Source organism: Diaporthe amygdali (genome assembly GCF_026229845.1).
Source record: "Diaporthe amygdali strain CAA958 chromosome Unknown NODE_22_length_803717_cov_65_427750, whole genome shotgun sequence".
In the NCBI taxonomy this organism is placed as follows: domain Eukaryota; kingdom Fungi; phylum Ascomycota; class Sordariomycetes; order Diaporthales; family Diaporthaceae; genus Diaporthe; species Diaporthe amygdali.
Window position 1 is genome coordinate 550,205 of NW_026517042.1, and position 23,020 is coordinate 573,224.

At 54.8% G+C, this 23,020-nt stretch overlaps 7 protein-coding genes across 7 annotated transcripts; 3 read left to right on the top strand and 4 right to left on the bottom strand.

Moving 5' to 3' along the window:
* Window positions 1-36: 36 nt before the first annotated feature.
* J7T55_004645 (uncharacterized protein) lies at window positions 37-1,900 on the bottom strand (the record flags this gene model as incomplete). Its single annotated transcript, XM_053130357.1, has 3 exons — window positions 37-844; window positions 923-1,413; window positions 1,505-1,900. The coding sequence occupies 3 exons, from the start codon at window positions 1,898-1,900 to the stop codon at window positions 37-39; spliced, it is 1,695 nt and encodes a 564-aa protein (XP_052991573.1).
* Window positions 1,901-2,224: 324 nt separating this feature from the next.
* On the top strand, window positions 2,225-4,336 carry J7T55_004646 (uncharacterized protein; the record flags this gene model as incomplete). Its single annotated transcript, XM_053130358.1, has 2 exons — window positions 2,225-3,381; window positions 3,439-4,336. The coding sequence occupies 2 exons, from the start codon at window positions 2,225-2,227 to the stop codon at window positions 4,334-4,336; spliced, it is 2,055 nt and encodes a 684-aa protein (XP_052991574.1).
* A 1,024-nt stretch (window positions 4,337-5,360) lies between these two features.
* Window positions 5,361-8,569, bottom strand: J7T55_004647 (uncharacterized protein; the record flags this gene model as incomplete). Its single annotated transcript, XM_053130359.1, has 8 exons — window positions 5,361-5,981; window positions 6,048-6,182; window positions 6,238-6,494; window positions 6,551-7,897; window positions 8,038-8,154; window positions 8,215-8,284; window positions 8,350-8,406; window positions 8,474-8,569. The coding sequence occupies 8 exons, from the start codon at window positions 8,567-8,569 to the stop codon at window positions 5,361-5,363; spliced, it is 2,700 nt and encodes an 899-aa protein (XP_052991575.1).
* A 1,169-nt stretch (window positions 8,570-9,738) lies between these two features.
* J7T55_004648 (ubiquitin-conjugating enzyme) lies at window positions 9,739-10,545 on the bottom strand (the record flags this gene model as incomplete). Its single annotated transcript, XM_053130360.1, has 3 exons — window positions 9,739-10,233; window positions 10,310-10,393; window positions 10,453-10,545. 3 exons carry the CDS (start codon window positions 10,543-10,545, stop codon window positions 9,739-9,741), a joined length of 672 nt encoding a protein of 223 aa, XP_052991576.1.
* Window positions 10,546-12,257: 1,712 nt separating this feature from the next.
* On the top strand, window positions 12,258-15,251 carry J7T55_004649 (uncharacterized protein; the record flags this gene model as incomplete). The annotated part of the gene is made up of 1 exon (XM_053130361.1): window positions 12,258-15,251. The coding sequence occupies one exon, from the start codon at window positions 12,258-12,260 to the stop codon at window positions 15,249-15,251; it is 2,994 nt and encodes a 997-aa protein (XP_052991577.1).
* Window positions 15,252-15,479: 228 nt separating this feature from the next.
* J7T55_004650 (uncharacterized protein) lies at window positions 15,480-16,795 on the bottom strand (the record flags this gene model as incomplete). Its single annotated transcript, XM_053130362.1, has 5 exons — window positions 15,480-16,165; window positions 16,234-16,325; window positions 16,384-16,400; window positions 16,452-16,565; window positions 16,625-16,795. 5 exons carry the CDS (start codon window positions 16,793-16,795, stop codon window positions 15,480-15,482), a joined length of 1,080 nt encoding a protein of 359 aa, XP_052991578.1.
* A 1,166-nt stretch (window positions 16,796-17,961) lies between these two features.
* J7T55_004651 (ino80 chromatin remodeling complex ies1-like protein) lies at window positions 17,962-20,121 on the top strand (the record flags this gene model as incomplete). Its single annotated transcript, XM_053130363.1, has 2 exons — window positions 17,962-18,445; window positions 18,512-20,121. The coding sequence occupies 2 exons, from the start codon at window positions 17,962-17,964 to the stop codon at window positions 20,119-20,121; spliced, it is 2,094 nt and encodes a 697-aa protein (XP_052991579.1).
* Window positions 20,122-23,020: the final 2,899 nt, after the last annotated feature.

Sequence of the window (23,020 nt, forward strand, 5' to 3'; positions counted from 1 at the left end):
AGCTGCGACGAGCATCTCGCTGTGGCCGGGGCGAAGTTAGGCCTGCCACGCCTTGCAGCTCTCCCGCAGCGGCTTCACGACATTCTCGCAGTACAGCTTCTGGAACTCGCCATCGTCCCAGGCCCTCAGCCTGCCGGAGCAGAATGCCAGACACTGCTCGATCGCCGCCAGGTGGTGGGGCGGCAACCTGTCCGACGTAAGCTCCAGCCACCGGATGGCGGCGATTCTTCGTGCCTCGGGCGTGTCGACGAACTCCATGCCCAATTTGGCCGCCCACATCTCGAGCGGCCTGTGATGCCAGATCTCCAGGAGCAAAATTGCCAGCTCTAGCAAAGCCTCTTTAGGGTCGGGGCCTTGGGGGATTGGGTCCAGGGGCGTTTTGCCGGTCCGCTTGTCGATCAACTCTTCGACGAAAGGACCCAAGAGTTCGCCCTGTCTTGAAAGCAGGAACCGGATGCGTTTGTTCGTCCATGGGAACAAGGACCAGTGCGTCTGTCGTAGCTGCAACACTGAGGCTGCGATATCAAGGGCAAGAATCGTTTGCTGCTTTGGAGTCATGCGCGCATCTTCGTCCAAGCAGCCGCGGCGTAGAAACTGTTCCAAAGTCGTTGATTTGGCAACTTCCCGCCGGGCTTCTCTTGTCTCGTTGGCTAACGACAGAGCATCGGCCATCAGATGCAGCCTCAGGAGATATTCCTTCTTAAAGGCGATCATGGCGCTGTGACAAATATCGGATATGGGCTCCCAGTTTCGGAAGCGCGGGCGATGTTCCTCATGGACAGTGATGGATAATGTGGGAATGGCGAAATCAACCGTCTTTTTTGGTATGTCTTGACCAAAAAATCTTTACATCGGAAGAGTCAGTGAAAGGGGAATGTGTTATTGTCTGGTGGTCCGTTGCGGACAGCGCGATGCCACTCACTTTGCCGTCACTGGGCTTTCTTCAGTCGGGTCCATGTGGTAGGCATTCACCGATATTTCCTGGAGAGACTTCTCGAGCCCCATGAAGAGGCTGAATGTCGTCGGCTCGTCTGCCCTCTTCCCCACCTTTGCTCTGACACGCTGTATCGGCACTCGATTGTCGAGGCGCAGCAACAAGCCGTGCCCGGTCATGCAAGGACACGAACAACACTTGCACATGGCAGGAAACAGCGCAGATGCCGTCTGCTGGACTTCGCGGAAGTTTGCGGCAAGTCTTTGCGCATCGTGGCTGGGCTCCTTCGCGAGGTACTCCCGCTGTGTCTTGAGCCCTTTGATAATGGTCTTCAACGAAAGCCGATTCTCGCGTAACTCTTCGAGGAGACCCTTCAGGCTCCCCCTTTCGATCGTGAAGCTCAGCCTTTCTCGAAATGAGAATGTCCCATTGCGGGATGTGTTCGCAGCAAGTATAGCTGCAAGGTCATCCTTTTGTGCCTGCTCATGCCCAAGAGTGAGTGTCTAATACCAGCGCGAATCGGACTGCGCAGCAGGTCCAGGTCAGGGACGGGTTGGAAGCTGAACTGACGTCCGGAAGTCGTCTGATGTGGCCTATCTTCGCGACGATCGTCTTGAGACACAGCTCGTAACGGCTCAAGACCTCCACAAAAGTATCGTGCAAGAGGCCGAGGTACTCCCGGACCTCCTCGCCGGTGTGCTTATCGCAGAGGACGGCCACGCATTGTTCCTCTGTCAGATCGATCCGGTCTTCCAATTGCGCGACCCGTGCCTCGCGGAGGAGCTCGAGGATTTGCAGATAGAAGAAGGTCCTCTGGAGCTTGAGCCGGAAGATGAGAGTGTCAAGATGCCCGCGCCACTTGACGAACGCAGCCGCCGCGCCTTTGCCGGCTTTGTAGTGTTCCAGCGCGGAGATTACGAGCGGTATGACACCAAGAACGACGCCGCATATCTCAAGCGCAGGCATTATTGTTGCTACGGGGTTCTCGTGCTTTCCGCCATCCAGGCAAATATCGTGTCACACGCGAGATGGCAACGCTGCGCAGCTGAAAGGAGAGAAGCTCGAATGGAGGGGCAACTGCAAGGAAATCATCCTGTCTGCAGCAGGCCCGGTCGGGTTAGACCCATCCATGCAGCTGTGATACTCTGTCGCCATTCGGACCCTGGCTGGCCCCCCGCATGCTCCGATCCGGGTCTGCAGGCCGTCTGCAAGCTGCAGAAGCCGCCGACGCCGACTCCGACGCCTTGTTCCAGTTGGACCACGATGAATCGTTGATAGCGTGGCGATGACATGGAGCCGACCGAGCTTCACGAGCTCGGCACGGAGATTCTTGCCGCGTTCTCGGAGCTGAGCGGCATCCAGGACATTGCCAGCCATTCAGTCGAGAAGAGGTTGATCTCGGAGGAACAGCGCTTCAGGCTCTGGGCTCACAGCTTCGGGCTGCACAATCAGGGCCACTCGTCCCTGGACTACCGCGTGCGAGATGCCGTGGTAGTGAAGTCACGCCTGGCCGATGTTCTCGCCGAGCTGAAAGAACACTTAGAGAATCTTGTATCGGTCCATCGTGGAGAGCGCCAGCCATTTGAGATTGCCGCCGCTGCAGCTGCGGATCCAGATGATGGAGCCTCCGATCGCGACAGCGACGCGGGGTCGACGGCCACGACGTCGACGTCGCCCTCTCTTTCTAGCGGCGAGACGTCGGTCCACGAGACGGACTTCCGCATGGAAAGCGTGGCAGAAACTTTGGATGCCCTCTACAGCCTGGCCACCAAGATCAAGAACCCGAGGAATCGCCCGCAACGTGCCGTTGACGAGCTGTATAAGCGCGTTCCAGCCCACGTGCGCAAAGAATTCATCCAGGAGCGTGAAGAGGCCGCCATAGCCATAATTTGTCATGTACAGCGACAACAACTGTTGGAGGGCTTGCAGCACGGGGAGCTGAAGGCTTCCGGCATGAGCCATGACGAGATCCTGGAGCAGTATGCCTCGCCGTCGAACTGGTTGGTTCGCCGGGCCGGCATTGCGAACGCCAGGCGGAAACAGCAGTTTGTGTATTGGAGAGAGCATGCCGAGAGGATCAGCCGGGGGGCGGCCGGCAATGCATCACCTCCTCAACCTGACGAAAGACAACACAACGATGCTTCAGCCGCCGACAACAAGCAGCCATTCCAGACACGGTCTGAACAGGGAGGACACGTGCCGTTACAGCCGGGCTTGGGAAGATCACTCGCGACATCCGCAACGAGGTTGGACGAGACTTTTGTCAAGCTGGACGATCTGAAGTCCGTCATCTCGCACCAGAGCCGCGTCTCGACAGTGATGAATCTCCGCGGTGAGAAGTTGGAGTGGCCGCCTCCGCCCGTTCAGACCGCCAGCAGCAGGTTCTTCACCTGTCCGTACTGCAAGATCATCTGCCCCCACAAGTACCTCGACAAGGAGGCCTGGTGGTGAGTCTGCTGCCCCCTCACCCCAGTCCAAGCTCGGTCGCTGACAGCCGGCCTCAGCGTGCACCTAATCCATGATTTGCAGCCTTACCATTGCACCTTCGAGCGTTGCCATGACTCGAATCGTATATACGGGACCCGTCAGGAGTGGCTTGAGCACGAAAGCCTCCATACGAGAGTTTGGCACTGCGCTATTCACGGCGAGGAGTTTGACACGCAGCCAGAGTATACCGCGCATCTCCATGAGAAACATCCGGAGCAGAAGTCGGATTACTTCTCTCCAGAGCTGATCGCTGCTGTCGTTGGCCCATCGCTGCGTCTTCATCGAGACTGTCCTTTCTGTCCGACTGCCTTCTCTGAAGCGAGCGCGTTACAGAAACACGTCACGTTCCATCTCGAACGGCTGGCCCTTCTTGCCCTCCCAGCGGATGACGAGGATGAAATCGACAAGTCCGAGAAGCCTTCGGACAGCCACGAGGGTCAACTTCGAGGACGGGTCGGGTCTATCGAAGGTGACTTCACGGGCGAAGAGCAGCTCCTTTTTACAGACATCTTCGGGTCGACTGCGTCGGACCAGCCCGGGCCAAAGAAAACAGTCATGGCGGTTATCCAAAAGGCCGTGAGTCAGCGAGAAGAGCAAACGTTCTTGTCGCAGTGGCTAGCAGATTCTGAAGGCGCTGATGCGGATCCGTTCCAGCCGACGGGTGAGCCTCGTCCCACGGATTCCAAACCGCAGGATGAACCATCTCCGCATTATCCATACGGGCCGGACTTTGTAGGCTCAGGCGAAGTTCCCAGTCAGCTCATCCATTCGACCCCAGAATCCTACTCGTACCTATATGCACCTGTTGAGGAGCACTTCCCGGACCTGCCGTGGAGGAGCAGGGCAGAAAACTTCAACCGCCGCCCCGGGTTGTCGCTTATCAGACAGTACCCCGAGGAAGAGAGGGGCAAGTGAGGCGAGGTCGACCAAAGCGCGATTTCTGGCTCATGTCGTCCTCAAAGCCCAGAGGCAATGAGAGAGACCGCGCATCCCGCCTCATGTCGAAGATTCGGATGTTTGGAGGTCAAACAGCTCGAAATAAAGCGACCTGATCGGTGGTCTGTCTACCTGGAGAGGAAACAGGGTAGGGGAAAGGACTTGGTCTCTTTGCAAGCGCGTCTGCCCGAGACCAGGTTCGCCCCGGAATGTACCAGTATTACTGGGCATATCTTCTGTGGTGCCAAAAACCCGGCAACTTGGCGTCGGCCTGTGGTGGTGGTGGTGGTGGTGATGCCGGTGTGTGGTCGAGGGCCGAAAAGGTTCCTGGCGGAGCTGCTCGTTCCACTTGGTCAGGCTGTTGGCGGCGCGAGCACAGACTGGCTTGGGCGGGCGCTCCCCCATACCGGATGCTGCCTGGCCCGCCGGACCACAAGCTATTGGTCGAAGACTATGGTATCGAGTTCTATTATCTACTGGTTATCAAGGATACCAAGGTAGTAGGATGGGTAAAATAGAGCAAGCGAGACCAAGACAGCGAGCGAAGGCCCTCACCTCAGGCGACCGCCCACCTACCCCATGAGATCAATTGGGTATCTATTCCTCTTTTGCTATGCTCGTCGATGCTATGTCTGCCTCCGTACATGATGACCGGAGACCTAATGCCTCTAACATGCTCATGCTCCTTGTCTTGTCCGACTTGCATCGGCAAGACCCGCCCCCCTTGTTTTCGCCGTTTTGTTCCGATAATATCATGTCCATCCCGCGTGCGGCTGTCGAATGCCCCACGCCGCTCTCTCATCTATGCTAAACGCCGTCGCATAGGACGGGTCCGCCCATCCCTCACCAAATATGCCAATGTGTATGCCTGTATATCAGCTTGTTTGTATGTGCAAGACTGACTAGATACTTGTGGCGAGTATCCCTTGCCCGAGTGCGAAGGATTGATATTTTATCGCCGACCCATGAGTTGCCACATTGCCGATAGGTATCTCCGCAAATCCTACTTGTAGTAGTCCTCGGGATTCCCACTCACTGCCGGCAGCTCCATGCTCCCGTCGATCTCCATGGCCTGGTCCATGATGGAAGCCCTTTTGTCGATAGTACCGTTTGGCCGCCGGACGATGAAAGGCGACACAGGTGACGCGCGTTCAGCCATCTCTGGGCCTTTTGGTATTTCTATTGTAGTACCCTCCTGGCCCTTCCCGTCCAAGGAGATCCTAGCAAGCCGCTCACTGGACCTTCGCATTCCGGGTGAGCCGTTGTCGCTTGCATCGTCTCTTGCTGACATTGGAGGAGATGGTGGCGCCCCCGTTGTCGCGGCGAGGTCCTGAGTTCGCACCGACCGCATGTCCTCAAGCTCAGTGCTCATCGTGGCCGTGCCGTCACCGTATTGGAAAGGGTCGTCCGGTAGTCGCTGGTCTCCTAGTAGCGCGTCCCGTTCCTCGACGTCACTGAAGTCTCCTAGAGATGCTCGATTCGTAGCCATCGAGTCGACGCTATTACTTCTCTGTCTCTTTAGCGGAGATTCTGGCAGCTGCGGCGCGTTCCGCTTCTTGTCTGTAGGCGTAGGTTCTTCCAATAACTCTTGCTTGAAAAGGCGGTTGTCGAACTTAACGAAAGTCTGGGGTGTGTTAACTCAACAAACTAACGCTATCAAAGATTCGAAGATATTTGCGGATGGACGTACCTTAAGCGCATCGGATAGAGGTGCCGGCTCCTCGTCCAGAGCCTTGTCCGTCGCATACACGAGTATTGGTACTTTCGAGCCATCTGTGTCAACTTCAGTGAATATTGCTTCCTGAACCTTGGCGATCGTTGTGGCCTATTTGAAAATGATTAATATCGAATGAAGAAATGAGGGCCAGTGCTTGACTTACCTCCTGTCTGACAGGATTCTCGTCACCAGCCACCCAAGCAATCCTCCACCATTGGTCGACCTTCGTGCCTGTAGCCTCCGTCTCCGAAGGATTGGCCTCTGTTCGCCTGCACATGTATACCACTTCCGGCGATGTGATGACTCCTCGCAAAGTGTACTTGTGATGTGGATCCATTTCCGGTTCCTCGCTTGGAACTGTCAAGACCTCGGCCATTTGCCGAAGCAAGTTACAACACGCCTCCTTCTCCTGCCCAAGACCTATCAAAACGTCAGCGCGATGTCGACAAGGCCCCAGCTCAAGTCTCTACACTTACGAGCCAGCTGTTGGTCGATTTTCACCAGCTTCCGCCGTGCGACTTCGATCTCAGACTCAAACACTTCCACAGTTTTGCTCTCGTCCTCGTTCAGCTCGGCAAGGTGGTTCAACTCGCTGGGTAGGTATGGTATCTCATCTTCGGTCCCGACTGATTGTTCGTGCTTTCTCCACAGGGCATTCGCCCTGACTTTCCAAATCTGGTTCTCCACATTTGCGATCACCTTTTTGGTCAGCGCAATCTTGTCGTACTCTTTCCAGGCATTGGTTGGATCCTTCCACTTTGTGATCTTGTTCTCCGCATCTTTGCTCTTTGCCAGCGCCTGCCAGATCTGGAACATCTGCGATTTCAAAATACGGGCGGTGCCGAGGTTCTTCTCAAGATATCTGTCGATGTAGAAGGTCTCTGGAATCTCGATACGATGATCCTCAAGCTTGATTCGCATAGTAAGTACTTCCGCAGGATTTTCCATGTACGCGGTTCGCTCCGATTCGTCTTGTGGGAAACAGGAAAGTTCAGTGTCCTGGTTGATCCAAAACAAAGCATCCCATGAGCTGTAAAGGCTGTGAAGAACGTCCGAGAGCTCATTCGGTACTCTAAACTCGAGGATGCCAAACTCGGACGTAGGTGGCGTCATTGGAGCAGGAATTTCATCGGCGCCTGATTCAAAACGAACGAGTGTCCACATTGTTGAACGAACAATCTGAGAGCCGGCCTTGAGGTACAAGTTCTGATAAAACTGTACCACGTGGTCACCCCAGACGTTCTTCATAAGCGGACTCTCGCACAGTGAATCGGCGGTTCCGTAGCTGCGCTGTGTATCGTCAAGAAAAGCCATCAAGCGTTGAATTTCATCCTCCAGCTTGACACTTCGGTAGTCGTTCGACCAAGCTTCGGGGAAATCTTCCGCTGATTCGCTGTTCGTGGAAAGTATGGGATCGCCCTTCCACCAAGAGTTGTTGTGTCCATACGACACGGGCGGGTCGAAAGCGTCTAAAGACAGGAAAAAGTTTCTTGCTGCGGGGATTTCATGCTTGATCATCATAAGCGGACCAAGGCGGTATTTCTGTACACCTTGCTGACGGCAAAGGAGGAAGGCTGGCGCAGAAGGATCTCGTTTCCTCCCCGATGGCGGCGGGTCAGATCCCTCCTTGTTCACACGAACCATTGCCCACTGGTCGTCTTGATAGTTCTCCCTGTTGGCTGGGCCGAAGAATGGAAGGCTGGGGTCGTTGCTGATGAGACCACTTTCTTGGGGAGTGGCACCTCTGGAAGCGGCGCCGCTGGCGGATTCGAGAAGAGCTCGATTCAGATCTTCGTCGGCTTGCTGCTGAGTCGTGGGTGCACCTGTTGCGACATCAGTATTCCAACCCAACCGTGCGATCAATGAGTAGGACGGCAGGGGGAGTTGGAAAGGCAGAATATCAGAACCGAGCATGATATATCAGTACCAACTGTATAACTTGTCGTCCAATCTATCATCTTACCCAGAGGTGATCTGTTTTGCGCTCTGGATGGTGGTCGTGACGGCGCGGGAAGCGCACCAGTTTGGTCCCATGCGTTGGCAGTAGAATCGTACTGATCCGGCCCTTGGACCTGGAAGCCTGGAGACAAGACAAATCAGCACCATGCCAGCAAGGGATGTCAACGGATGCAAAACCCACTTGGTAAGCTTGAGCCGTCTCGGTCTGCCATGAACTGTCCCTCGTCCCATGAATACTTGGCCCTGAACTTCTGTCTGTCAGCACCGCAACACCGGCTTCTTATTCCACCTCCTTGCTTTTCAGAGAATTATGTACCGTATCTTGGCCTTCGAAGTATTCGTTGACCACCTGTGGGATGCTGCCGTTGTTGGCCTGAGAATGGAAGGTGTCAGCCAGCTGTGATGGAAGGATATAGATCGCAGGATCAGCTTGTACGCACCTTGAGCGCTCTGGAAAACATCTGCCTGTCTTTCGTATCGTAGGCCTCCAACATCTCGCAGACAGAGTTAATCTCTGCCTCGCTGGGGTCCGCCATGGCTGCTGTCCTGTGTACCTCGTACACCCGTGGTCCTTTATGACAGGTCTGTGTAGAATAGCTCTTTCTGTGGTCTCAGATATTCAGAATCTTCGGTTCGACTCGTAGTCCATGAAGGCCGGGGTCGTCGATAGTCTCGAAAGTGGCAAGTTGAAGAGGGGCAGAGAACGTGCAGAGGGTTGCGACGAGACCACGGTGGATCACGGCGACCGCGAGGTTGTTCCTGAACCCTCCCCAACAGCCAAGATCGTGATCGCAGGGAGTATCGCAGTCCTGTTGTCTTGAGCCCAGTGAGGAAGCTATGTACAGCACAAATGATTGTATTGAATGAAGAAGGTCTAAAGGAGGTTTCTTCCTCCGCTGCATACAGAGCCAAGATGAAGTTGAGGTTCTGTCAGACAAGGAATGCAGCTACGTAAGAGCCCCGACACTGCCCCGGCAGGCCCAGAAGCTTGCTCCCCGGTCAGTAGTAACAGTGCTAGCGGGGACTCCCCCTGTATTGTACTCTGCACACTTATCTTCAACAACGGCACACTGTACGGCAGTAATTGTCACCTCGGCTGGTGGCACTGATCACCATGCAATGCTTTCCTTTCCTTGCAATAATATTGATTATGTCACGCTCGATAACTATCAAGTTTTATAGTATGTGTATTCATTTCTATGTTCAAAGATGACCTGGCCTCTTGTAAGCACAGCACATGCTGTCCGGGCCAGGCAAGGGGTTGATTCTGAGGTATGTTACGGTCTGTCCCTGCACCATGATATGCAGCTCCGGTTGAATGACCTGAGGCTGTGGGGTGCAACACAGCCCGGCGTCTCTTTCTTTCCTCCCCTCTGACGCCTTTCCTCCTCTGGCCTCAAATCAGACGGGGCCTTCCACACTTCCAGCTCTTCAGATCCGACTGTAATGAGCATCGGCGCTTGATCCCGATTAAGAGTCGAAGGGGGACGCCGCCCTTCCTGGCTCGTGTGTAATTCCTGAACGCCAACCAATTGTTGTAAACGCGCGCTATGCAAATAATTTGAGTCTTTCGTGACGGGCAAGACTTGATAGTGGAGACAGCCCTGCGGCACACCGCTGCCCACTAAGGGATCCATGAGTCGAGTCCGGGAGACTTCAGAGAAGAGAGGTATAAGACAGGGCGATAGATAGTGGTTCGCCATGCCTAAAGATCATCCTCCTCATCCTCTGCATCCTCCATATCGTCATCAGAGCCACTCGCCTCCCAGTCAAACTCCTCCTCGCTCTCATTCAACCAGTCATCGTCCATGGCCTTTTGTGGAGGTGCCTCGGGCTCGAGCGTGGTCGGCATGACGAAGTCGTCTGGTATGTCTTTCTTCGAGTCACCCACCGTCTTGCGAGCCCTCTCGTTGTACGCCTTTCGGTTATCCCGGTACATGACACCAGCATCGACGTTAGCCGGGGAGTTAATCTCGGGGTCGTCGAGAAGGAGCAGAATGGATCGCAGGACGGACTCTGCCCCTTGTAGGGGAGACCATCGCTCGGTTGCGCTCTCGCCTGACATGAGGTCCTCGCCCGGCTTGTGGAGGATGGAAATACAGAGCTGCCCGTCAGGATAGATGTTGGGGTGGAAGATGGGCCGCAGAAAACGGAATTTAGGTGGCGAGTATGGGTAATCGTGGGGGAAGATCATCTCGGCCTGAGGTCAAGTCAGCACAAGCTCGAGCCCAGGCGATGCCACGGTCCGGGCTTTGTTGTATCAAGGGTCCACCAACCTTGAGGTAACCACCGTTGAAGGCACTATCAGGGTTGACCACCATCAGAGCAAGTTGCCAGCGGAAAAGGTTGGTCTCGTCAGCCTGTACACTTTCATCAGCTGTGTGCCATAGTGAGTTTGGAATGCCATGTTTTCACACACATCAACTCGAACCCACTTCTCCGACGACACCTGCTTAAGGTCTCCCATGATGCGCTGCTTCGCCGCAGCGGACGAGGGCTTGTCGGCAGACATGATTGATGACTTGTGCGTTTAATGTGATGAGGCCCAGACTTGGCGGTAGAGGTGTCGAGGCCTGCAAAAGGTATTTATTGTAGCCGATAGTTCCGGAGACGGCGTTGGCCGAGGTTGTGTTAGGAAGCGAGCCGTGTTGGGCGGACTTAGTGTGGTCTCGGACGTCGAGGCTGTCTGGAGCGGTTGACTCGAGGGGACTCGTGACGCAGGGTGGCGGTCGGGAGTCACAAGAGTTGGTGCATAGAGGGCGGAAGACGTCGGACAATTTCAAAGACAAGTGGCCGTGATCTCGAGGGTACGGCTAAACAAAGTGAATGGCTTTCAGCAGAGACAGTGAAAGGATTTGTTGTGTCGGAAGAAGGGGGAGGGTACGGACGACAATAAAGAGCAGAGATGGTGGTTTAAGAAAGTTGGACCAGCGCAGGTGCCGTTGCAGATCAGGGCAGAAGGGGCCGCGCCCGCCGCACCTTGAGGGCCGGGGCCCAGTCGGCCTAAGCGCGATAAGCCCCCACCAGACAAGGACAACAATAGATGATGAATGATACATTGTTGACTGCATGAGCAAAAGGAAAGCAGCAGGGGGGAAGACAGTCCGCAGAAATACACAATGGGTCGACAAGCCGGTCGACAATAGGATAGGCAACGTTTCCCTCGCTTACCCGGCTCAGTCACGGTGCACTGTGGTGGGCGACTTTCGCGAAACACCAAACCATCCATCCGTCTCTCAATATGACGACTGTCTGTGTGTTGGTGGGGCTCCTCTGATTTCAAATGAGACCATCCCATCACCGTCCTCAGGGTCATCTGACTCAGCATCCAGGAGTCCAAAACCTCAGCTTTGATCGTACATGCATCTTGCCACCCTGGCCCGTAACCTGAGACTTTGTCACTTGATCATTAATTCGGGATGTAGAACTGATCAGCCTTTCAGCCATAGTATGTCGACCATGTACCTTAGGCTATGTATAGATCTGTCTTGCACTTGCCCTGCATGGTTGGGCATAGCGTGGAGGCCCATCGCAAGCGCCAGACCCAGGAGAGCGAGGATCGGAGACGGGCTGGCCGATAAGATAAGCTGGGATCGGTGCCGAGGTAAGCCGATGCCCGGTGCCTGGTGCTCCTTCATTGTGATCAAGTGGATAGTCTACTATCCCAGAGCTGGCCTTCTCACAGCGTATTATTCCATAGGACTTTGTTCCATGGGATGTTATCCCATAAGAGGTCATCCCATAGATTTTTCCACAAGAGGTTGTCCTACAGGAAGGAACGCCATGTACTGTACGGGTCAAGTCTTGCCTGAAGGTCCAGGATCCTTGTCGGCCGCCGTACAATATACTGACGATCAGTCTAAGTAGCACTACACCCTTTTCTGCCTTCACCCTAAAGTTGAAGGCGCGTCATCCCGGTCCACCGCGTCACAAAAAGACGGGAAGGAATAAGCCTTGTGAATCGGTCGTACAGTATGTTTCGACCGCGGGCACGCGACCTCGAAATGAAGTTGTCGCCCACCTCTTTGCCAATCGGGACGGGCTGAGGCATCAAGTCAGCTCACTCAACCCACCCTCTCCTTTGTTCCTCCCGGATGGCTGCCTACTTCATAAGTAATCGACACACCAGAGTCTCTCATTTTCCTCTCGCAGCCGTCTGCCTGCTGGGTCCTAATCTTCATCTTTCATCTTCCCGTGGCTCACTTCTCATGCCTGCTTCAAGCCATGCCATTCCCTTTTATCGCCGTTGCCGATCTATTACAAAGCCTGGAGAACGACCTCGGCCGCAGACGACACCGAAAAGGAGACCGAGCAATTGTCGAGGACTGGTTTGCACGCTATCGACAGGAACTGGACGATGATGGTACTGACAAGTGTGCCTTGTTGTCCACCTTGCTGCCGGAGAGGCGCACCGATCGAGTGTACAGCATCAAAGAAAAGACTCTGCAACCAAAGCTTGCGAGAGCATTTGGCCTCGGCTACTCAAGGGTCAAGGAGTTGAGCAGGTGGACGGTCTCCGGGTCCGGCCTTGATCTTGCTGAATGCGCGGAAGCGATCCTTCAGCAAACCCCCAATCCTCGGACACCGCCTGTGACGGTAGAAGAGATCGACACTATTCTGCATGCCTTAGCAGCCAACAATCTGTTCAGTGCACCATCAGTGAGGTCCTCTGGAGCCCCGTCTGTTGGTTCTTCACTTGCAAAGCAAGATGGACCTCTCGAGGCACTGTTTCGCAGACTGTCCGCAAGAGAGGCAAAATGGGTCACGAGATTAATCCTAAAGAGCTTCCTTCCTGTGGTAGTACCAGAATGGCTGGTCTACGCTTGCTGCCACCACCTTTTGCCTACTACCATGAAGATACACGATAATTTTGTTGTTGCTACACGTTTGCTAGAGCAACAATGCGGCCGTGTGACATATGGAGAGATGGAGCCGGAAGATCTACCAAGACTGCTCAAACCCCAAATTGGTGTCAAGGTTGGTCGCCAGACATGGCTGAAAGGCCGTAGCATCAAGCATTGCCTGGAAATGGGCAGGGGGCTAATGAGCGTTGAGAACAAATTGGACGGCGAATATTGCCAAATCCATATTGACCTCTCCAAGGGCTCGAACTGCAGAATACAAATATTCTCCAAGAGTGGCAAGGATAGCACTCAAGACAGGAAGCGGCTGCACAAGACTATCGAAGCTTCTCTGGAGCTGGGCACTCCCTCATGCAAAATCAAAAGTTATTGCATACTCGAGGGAGAAATGGCCGTGTGGAGCGATAAAGAACAAAGGATATTGAGCTTCGACAAAATACGCAAGCATGTTAGCAGATCCGGAAGATTCATCGGCACTGACGAAGACAGCCAGGCTCACGAGTGGGAGCACTTAATGATAGTCTATTATGACTTGCTTCGCGTTGACGATGAATCTCTCCTCAACATTCGGCACTCAGAACGATTTTCCCGACTCTCACGGTTGGTACAATGCCAGACTGGGCGAGCGGCACTCGTACAAAGGCAGATCATCAACTTCACATCACGTATCGCAGCTGAAGAGTTGCGAGAGGCGTTTGCTTCCTGCATTGTCAAGCGGGAGGAGGGGCTTGTGCTCAAACCTGACGAGCCGTATTTCAGCTTCGGGCGCAGCAGGCGTAGATACGCGTCTTGCTGCGTGAAGCTGAAGAAGGGCTTCATCAAAAAAATGGGGGACGTGGGCGACTTCGCAGTGATTGCAGGCCGTTATTGTGCTACCAGGGCCAAGGTGCTGAAGATGCCGAACGTCAAATACACACATTTTTATCTCGGTTGCCTCACAAACAAAGAGGCTGTCGAGCGTTGGGATGCCAGGCCAGAGTTCACGGTTGTGAATGAGGTCGAGATGAATGCTACCATGCTTGATCACTTCAGGAGGACATGGTTCACGGATACAGTACCTTTGACAGACGATAGGGCACCAGTCCTCAACGTACCACCTGGCATAGTTCAGGGCAGTAAGATCATCACTGTGTTCACCGAGCCGGCTGTTTTCGACATGACTTGCTTCTCCTTCCACAAGGAATCCAACACGCCGTTCTGGAGCTTGCGGTTCCCTTACGTGTCAAAGATACATACTGACAGGACTTGGATGGATTGCATCACATTTCAGGAGCTCCAGGTACTGGCCGAAGATGATATAAAGTGTCCGGACAAAGAAGATAGCCAAGAGCTGGCGCAGTGGATTGAAGCTTTGGAGCAAGCCGAGCCAAAGACGCGGAGAGCGACCGTACATGAGAGTCAGTCGACAGAGGCGACGGCAAGCACATCTGCATCTCAGTGCAGAACACCACAGCGCAGTATTGAAGATTCCCCAGTCAGGCCACATCCCGCCAATACTATCGCTGCAGTCAAGGCTGGACTGCCGACGCCTCCCATATCGTCCGCGTTGCAGCCGTCAGAGGACTCCACCTCGGCGCAGGCCCAACCATCTCGCAAGCGGCGAAGAGAGCCGCTCTCAACTCCGTCACGTCGAACAAAAAGTAGGAACAATGAACCTGAGGTCATTGACCTGACGTCGCCTACGCTGTCTAACAGCCAGCGGAGCCAACGCCAGCCGCTGGAGGACATCACTTCGGCACCATCGTCACAGGGAAACGTGTTTATGCCAAATGTGCCGTGCATGCCTGCGGATGCAACAGATAATTGGATCTTGGATGATACCAAATTGGGGGAGCCTGCCGAGAAAGTGTCAACGACATCTGGTTCAAGCCCTCTCCTTCCCCTGAGCCCCGCAGCATTCACTTGCGGGTACGCCGGCGGTGTATGCGCACTGGCGGGCTTCTTCGTGCTTCTCTCCCCATGCATCGCAAGCATGCCTCTGCTCACCGAGGACGTTCTGCCGGCCCACGGAGTTAACGCTGTTTTCACTGATATCCCGTCATGGCTTGCGTCGAATGCGCCCCAGACCGGTCCTATGAGGAGGCCCCGGAGACTTGTACTCGTTGAACGCCAACGCAGGGAGTCCACAAACGCATTCATCCGAAAGCTGGAATCGAGCCCGTTGCGCAGACGCAACGGCGATGTGGAAATTGTTTTGGCATACGACTGGCGGCTTCTAGAAGCCATCACCGAAGAAGAGAAGAAGAATCAGAGGAGCGATGGCAGTGGTACGAGGCAGACTGCGAGGACGGGTGCCAACCGCGAGGAGCTCTGGAGGAGATACTATTTTGGGTGCATCGATGAGAGGAGGGATTAACAATAGACTGGAGCAAGAGTTAATTTGCATTGGGTCTGGGAAGCATAGGCATGGGTATAAGGTGCATTTTGCATTGGGAAGAGACCACAGCGATGATTTAATAGCATGGCTGGATGTGGCATCTCGATAGAAATGATAGACAGGCGAGCATAAGGGAGCACACGTACATATGGCTTATTCCTCAATGCATATGATTTTGCAATCTCGCTCAGCAGCCACACAGTCAGTCTACTGCTTCTCTTCCTTATCATACATCTGTAGATACGACGCCCTGAGCCTCATCTGCAGGTGCTCGTCGGCAGTGATAGCCTTCCTCTCCACATCCGGATTCGCCCCCCGCTCCGCCCACTCAGCGCCATCCGTGGGCTCGTGGGCCCTGACCCTCTCGCTCGGAACAGCCTCCAGCGTCGTCGTCCCGACCGGGTGACAGAAGAACGCAATGCTGTACCGCGGCTCGGAGCAGCTCTCCCCGCTGAGCAGGGCCCCGCCGCCGGCACCGGGGAACACGACCCTATGCACGGTCGACCGCAGCAGCCCGTTGGTCCAGTAGCTGAGCAGGTCGCCGATGTTGACGAGGATGGGCGGGCTGGGGTCGCCCTCCGCGCCCGGCGGGACCACGGGCACGGGCGCCCACGACCCGTCCCGCAGGCTGACCTCCAGCCCGGCCTGGCCCGCCAGCCGGAAGAGCAGCGTGATGCTGCCGTAGTCCGAGTGGGCGCCCGCGCGGACGTCGTCCTCGCCCCCGTCGTCCTGGTCGAGGGACCCCGGCGGCGGGTAGTACAGGAAGCGCAGGATGTTGCCGCTTGGCCCGCCCTCGCGGAGGTGGCGGTCGCGGAAGAAGGTCGGTGGCTGGACTTCGAGCCCGATTCCCAGGAGGTAGTTTATCTTTAGACAAAGTTTGTAGCAGAACTCATCTGTGGTGGGTCAGGCGTTTGGTTCTTGGTTCTCGGGAAGGAGAGACTGGGTCGGAGGCTTGACATACAGAAGTCACTGTATTGGCTCTCGTAAGAGGCAACGCTCTCAGGTATAGGCTGTTGGGCTTTCCCATCTTCAAAGGCGCCAAAGTTGAAGGCCCTGATTGTCGTCAGTCACTCACATCTAGACGCTGAGAAGGCCCTTCGGAATGCCTTACTCCTTGAGATCCCCGCTCTGGAAGACTTTTAGCCTTATGTGCATGTCACAAAGCCAGCTTCAACGTACCTTCTGGTTCTTAGGATCCAGTGTCTCATATTTCATGCCACCCCAGCCGCGGTTGTTCTTCTGGATCGTGCACTTTTGCTTTTCCTCCAGAGGAGCGTCAAAAAGCTTCTTGCCCTACAATTCGCCCGATCAGCACGGATGAATGCAGGAGAAGACGGGGACCAGAATCGTACCAAATCAAAAGCGCGATCTACGGCATCTGCCGGTATATCGGCGCCCGTGTTTCTGATGTAGACGAAGCCATGCTCAACCGCCGCATCGACCAGTTCCTTGGCGACCCTGAGCTGTGCTTCTTCGCCTGAGGCGGAGATGTCGATGAGGGGGATATTTGCAGCGGATGCCATGATCTCAACTGGGTTACAAAAAGACCAAGTTGAGAAACCGCCAAAAAAGATGACAGAGAAAGATGGTGAGTACACATCTGACGATGCCGGTTTAGTGGGGTTCTAGATAACCTTGGAGGTGAGAAAATGTGCCTACACTGGATTCGCATATGTGCACATTAATTTTTACAGTATTAAATTCACTTTTTGACTCATTCAACTTTTATCCCCTCCAGAATTAGTATTTGCCTGTAGAGACTTGATTCTGAAAATGCTGCGACAACCTGTTTAGAGGTCTTTGCCTCAAGTTGCTACGGTACGGGCGTACTTAGACTTTGGGTACAGAGGTACGGAAGAGTACTTTGGTACATGCATCGCATCAACTCGCTTACGTATACATTCCTGGCGCGGTCCCTTGAGAGCAAAAAAAGGTGGGCCTAGGTTTTGCTGGTCCCATGTCACCCTGCCAGGCCTGGTCGAGCCCCCCAGCGAGCTACCGTGACGATCCAGCCGTGCCATCCAATTTAGAGCCATCCAAGTTCGCGACGTGCCCGGGCTGGGCTGCAGTTCCAAAATGGAAATGGAACCTCCGAGTTCCTGGGAGCTTATTGCACCACCAGCACCAGCTGCGGCACCAACTCCAGCTCCAGCTCTGGATCGGCCAGAGCACGGTTGACTTGACTGCCAGCCTGTTTTCTTTTCTACCATCTCTCAATCCATCGTCACCGTCCACAAACCATCCAACCCAACCAACTCATTCATCCTTCCATCCGTCCCATCCATTCCACCCACCATCGATTTCCCATCAGCAGGCTTCGTATTGTATCGCACTGCGTTTGTTGCCGGGTGTTGCGTTGCCTCGTTGCGTCGTGCTGCACCACAACACACCACCCCCACAAGGCACCGCACAGTCTGTCGCTCGCATCATCTCACGCGCTGCTGCGTGTCCCTGCCGTGCGTCAAGCTGCGCTGAGCTGACCTGAGCGTGCTGATTGTGTCTCGCATCGCATCCCTTCCTGCTTGCGAAACCACAATTCATTCGTCTTACTGTGCGTGCCGCAAACGCCAACTCGGCTGCGCGACTCACAAACAGCCAGCACACACCATCAGATCCTGCAGTCAATCCCACCCAACCAGCACCCCGTCTAGCGCCACACGGCGCATTTCATTCCCTTCCCTTTGTCACGATGGCCGCCTCGCCATCCTCCAGGGCGGCCACGCCCGACGAGCCTCCAAGCTCCCCTCCAGCACACATCGCCCGCTACGAGAGGTCCTTCATGACCAACGTCACCGAGGACGAAGACCGCTCCAAGATGGGCACCCCCGAACCTGGCACGCGCCGTCGCGGCAGACACAATGCCAACAGCCAGCCTTCTATCGGCAAGGTCAGGCATCTCAAGAAGGATGACGGCGAGCCACTCTGGCGCGTCGATATCCAGTACGACTTCCTCAAGGCCGTCTTCGACAACGAGAAGCCAGTTTTCACCAACAGCTGGGAACCAAGCAAGCCGAAACAATGCTTCGCCGACCTCTACATCGACACCATGTCGAGAAGCTCCAAGACCAGCAAGGTCCTGCGCGACAAACTGCTTAGCGATCGGGAAGCCGCAAAGGGCATGGCCATGGTCTGTCTTCTGGTCAACATCGGCCGGATGAACACCACCCTGAATTGTACGTGTTCCCCAACATACTCCTGCGATGTGTGTGCATGACTGATCCTGATCGATCCCTGTGCAGTCTTCCCAGAGATGCGAGCTCAGCTACGGACGTACCATGCCATTCCATCCCTCCAAGCACGCCAGGACCCAAACTCGTACAAGCAATTGCAGGACGCTCCTAGGCTGAAGTCGATACTGAAGGGTGGCTCAGAAGATCGCGTGGAGCCTTCTACGCTGGATGGCATCAAGCAAATGAACGTCCCCAGAACCAATCCCGTGAATCTCTTGTTTGTCATCTGTGCTTCAGCTGCTAAGATTGCTGAATTACACTTTCCTCCTGGCGGCGAGTTCCACGATCTTATCATGAAGACAGACACCAGCAGCACCTCAAGGGCTCGTGCTTTCTTGTGGATCATGTGGTTCTACCTGGAGTCAGACTTTACAGAGGAGGGCTGCATGGAGAACCCTTTCGGCGAGGGTGTCGACTACGGCGTGGATGTGGCCAATCAAGGCGTGCCCCGTCTGGAGCAGTTATCACGGACGGAGCAGGAATACGAAAACGTCGATACACAAGAAGAACTGGACTTCGGTCTTCAGAAGCAGGCCATGAGGAAGAAGATCATCGAGGCAGACCAACAGTATGCCATCGAGTCTAATACCAAGCGTGGAGCTGCGAGAGCACGAATGTTCCCGGCCGGAGAAGATGGTTCAACAATGGGCATCCTGCCTCGAATCAGGCCCTCGAAGCACGAGTCCGACATGGATAGCGTCCGCTCGACTCCTCCGCCACGAGGTCCTGGTCGTCATAAGGATGGCATTGGTAGCTCTCGCCGGGGTGGTGCGCCACTTAAGTACCAGATATTTGAGGGATCATCCCCTGGCGGTCCGCAGATGATCGAGGGAATAGTGCCACGAAAGCCCAGGCCGCCAACGGCACACCAGATAGCTGTCGAGCGCAACCGGTCTCAACGTGTTGAGCACATTCTGGACCGCGGCATCAGGAAGCGGCATAAGAAGTCGCGTCGTCTCCGCAAAACGGATGGCGCCATCATTCGAGCTGCAAAACGCGTGCTGCAAATGGAAGATCCGTTCGAGGACAGCGAGGGAGATGAAAACGTCAGCGCAATGAAGCATCATCTTTTGGTTGGCCCCGCAGCCTTCGCTCCCGGTGTCGATCCTGTTACTGCAAGGAAGACAGCCTTCCGGGAAAGGGGCCTCGGTGGTCTGGTGTCCCTTGTCACTGAACAAGACGATTTTGGCGAGGAGATGGTTGCCTACTCAGCAGCGCTGCGCCGAGCCACCCGCCGTCTCGACAGATGGGAGCGCTACAATGGTCCCGATGTTGGACCAGTGGCTACGATCAAGAAGCCCAGGCCCGAACCCGCGAACGACGGTAGAGACCCCGACGAGACTGAAGAGGAGCTCGACGCAACAAACTTCAGCCTAGACGGGAGCTTGCTGGCGGCACCTAGGGGCCTGTCCCGGAGCAAGTCCAACGGCGTACCTGCCAGCTCCAACGGTGATGTTGCCATGGAGGACGCCGAGGATCTCAACGAGGAAGATAAAGAGCTCCTGGGTATAGCGAGTGACCGTGAGGACGGAGATGGCGAGGGAGACGCCGAAGACGAAGAGCTTGACGACATAGAGCTTACTATGCTCGGTCGAAAGGACGTCTCTGATTCGGAGTAGATTAACCGTCTCTGCGGCTGCCCCTTTCTCTGGTAACATGCCAGAACCAGCTCCAAAAGACCAGCGATGCGGATGGAGTGGTCCTCATCAGAAAAGAGGCTCTTACGGTCTGCAGAGTTTTACAAAACAGGGGTTATGGGAGGTTGATGAGCGACATAATATCTTTACATCCATTCCTGATAGTGAATGGTTCCCCTAAACAGTCTGCGTCATGTATGGTGGCCTAGATGACTCTGGATTGGACCACGCATACCGAAGTGAACGTGGGAATACAGACTGCGCGACTGATTTCAGAGTTGGACAAGACCAGCCTCAGGACAGGGTAACTCATCTTGTCCGATTAGATGACGGCAGGATGGAGTGGCTGCCAACAGCCACACGCGGGGTCCCAAAACTGGAGGCATTCAGGCCCAATGGCCTGGCATTCATGTAGGAATACGGTGTGTCCCTTCCTACGAGGACAAGGCGAAAGACATGCAGCCATTAGTGCATAGACTGGTAGATGTATGAGTTAGACAAGAGAACAATTTGACCATGATACAACTCGAAGAAGATATGTCGCCTGGTGCACCAGATTTGCCCATCAGAACAGCCTACATGGTTTGGGAATTCAAACTCCATCTCAAGTCAGCGTGATTTCGGTGGAGACTTTGGGATCATAGTAGCATTCTATGAAAGACTAAGGACGAGTGCGTGGCACGAAGATGGAGATCAGAGCGGAGCGGTGATAGTGACCCGTACAAGGACCCGTCGCACGGACAAAGAGCCCCATTGTGTAATGCAGGGAGCAGCCAAACAACAAGAGTGAATCGTAAAATCGTGAAACATTTTCGTATTACAGAGCTCACCAGCAGCACGAGATTTGCTTCATCTTTAGTTCTTCTTTTCCACAACTGCCTGGCATCTCTGGGTAAGTCCAGATATTTGAGTCCAGATTCCATCATGCGGCCGCACAGGTACACTCTAGTCCCTGAATTTATTCAAGTGAAATAGACTGTGATACTTTGATTGGGCGTTTTGACACTGGTAAATCGAAGAAGGCAAAGCCTCCACCACTTGGAACATTTCAAGGATCCAAGTGTACGCATTGATGATCGGGATTCCCGGCGTGCCCGAATCCCACGGCGGAGCCCCGACCCGGAAGCTTGAAGGCATCATCGACGGCCCCACGGCCAGGGCGGAGGAAGAGGGACCACTTCGGTAACAAGACAAGCAATCAAAGATGGCCAACGACCCCAACTCGAGTCGGTGTGAGGTTTCCAGCGGGCGGGACGAAGAGCCCCTCCGTCTTACAGCATGTGTCGGAGTTCACGTATCTGATTGGCACCCCTTCACCCAACTCCGAGCCCCGTATGTGAGGAGGAAAAAACAGACGACACGATCCATTTCGTTTTGACTCATTCATAGGCATCCATGCTCGTCCTCGGTGCCGAAGCGGCCAGGCTTTCACTGGCCCCCTTTCTTACACCCTCTTTCCCCATCAGGGAAAGGCCACGAGTTCCGGGGTTTTGGACCGTAAATACGACTTAGATGCGAGGGTGTGCGTTCGAAACCGGCACGGGCTGCCACCTTGCACACCCCATGCAATGCCCATGCCTCGAGCAAGCCCATGCCATGCTGGACGAGAGGGGTGGACTGCTTGCTTGTACAGGCCCCAAGGCTGCTGCATATCTGAGCGTCATCACTCGGTCGCTCGCATCTGCTGCGTCTGTTGGCCCCTCGACACTTTCTGCTCTGACCTGCTGTTGCTATCTGCCTTGCCCACAGCGTTGCCTCCTGGTGGTGGTGGCTGGATATTGCGATGCCAAGCGCCGACTTGCCTGGGGGAGGTGTCGGGTTCGGACGATTCGCTGCGCCGTTGTCGATTGCCTCGCGCCGACGTTGTCGTCCGTGCAGCATGCCGACCGCGACAAGTGGTGACCCGGCTGTCGCTGGCGCGGCATTGCCCTCCTCCTATGGTATTTACCTAGCTACAGTAGAGCCCGGCCGTGCACCAGTGAATGCCGTCCTAGCCGGAGCGAAGCTTTTTAGGCTTCTTTCTGGCTTGCTGTCCGGGAGCCGGGGTGCTTTCGAGAACAAATGGGGGTGGCCGAGACAGTGAGTGGGTTTCTCTCTGCTCTTTTCTTGCTCTCTTTCTTCTTCTGGTGGAGTCTCGATACATGGCAATTCGGATCCCTGTCTGAGCTCCTCTGGCTTGGCTTTTTGGGGACGGGGGGATCTTCAGTGGGAATCCTGGAAGTCTATCGAGGATTGAACCTTGGCAAATTGAGTTTACCGCTCTGAGGTGTCTGTTTCAATCGTGAGCTATCATCAGCCCTGAACCTTGCCGTGAACCTTAGGAGCTTCTTCAGACGTCTTCCGAGAGGACTGGGCTGCTCAGTCTGGGGTTGCTATACGTTATACGTTGCCTATTGAATACGTATACGTTCGATGGGGCGTCCTCATCGATGACGGGCAAAAGAGGTCTGCCGTGAGACGAAGCCACAAACATGTCATTAGGACGGACATCAGCTCAGTACATCACCACCATGGCCTTGGAATGCGTGGTTATCTCTAGGCGAGGCTAGAAGGCTTTCGAGTGTTATAGTGTTGAGTGAACAAATAGATACTATTCTATGGTATACTAAAGGGGAGGTCGAGAGCATCTTACAAAGCTGTTCATATGTCCCCCCACCGGGACCCATCTGCCTCAATGGATCCAGGATCGTGGGCCTGCCTGGCTCCTGTACCAATTAAGACTAATGTGCAGCAGATGGACATGTAACAAAGCGTAGGACTTGTTCTCCGGCCCACCACTGGATTAGCAATCCGGCTCGGGCAACTGAGTCGCTACCAATCCCGGCCTGGGAGAGGGTCAACCTCATATCAATGTCGAAACGCCCGTCCCGTGTATTGCTGC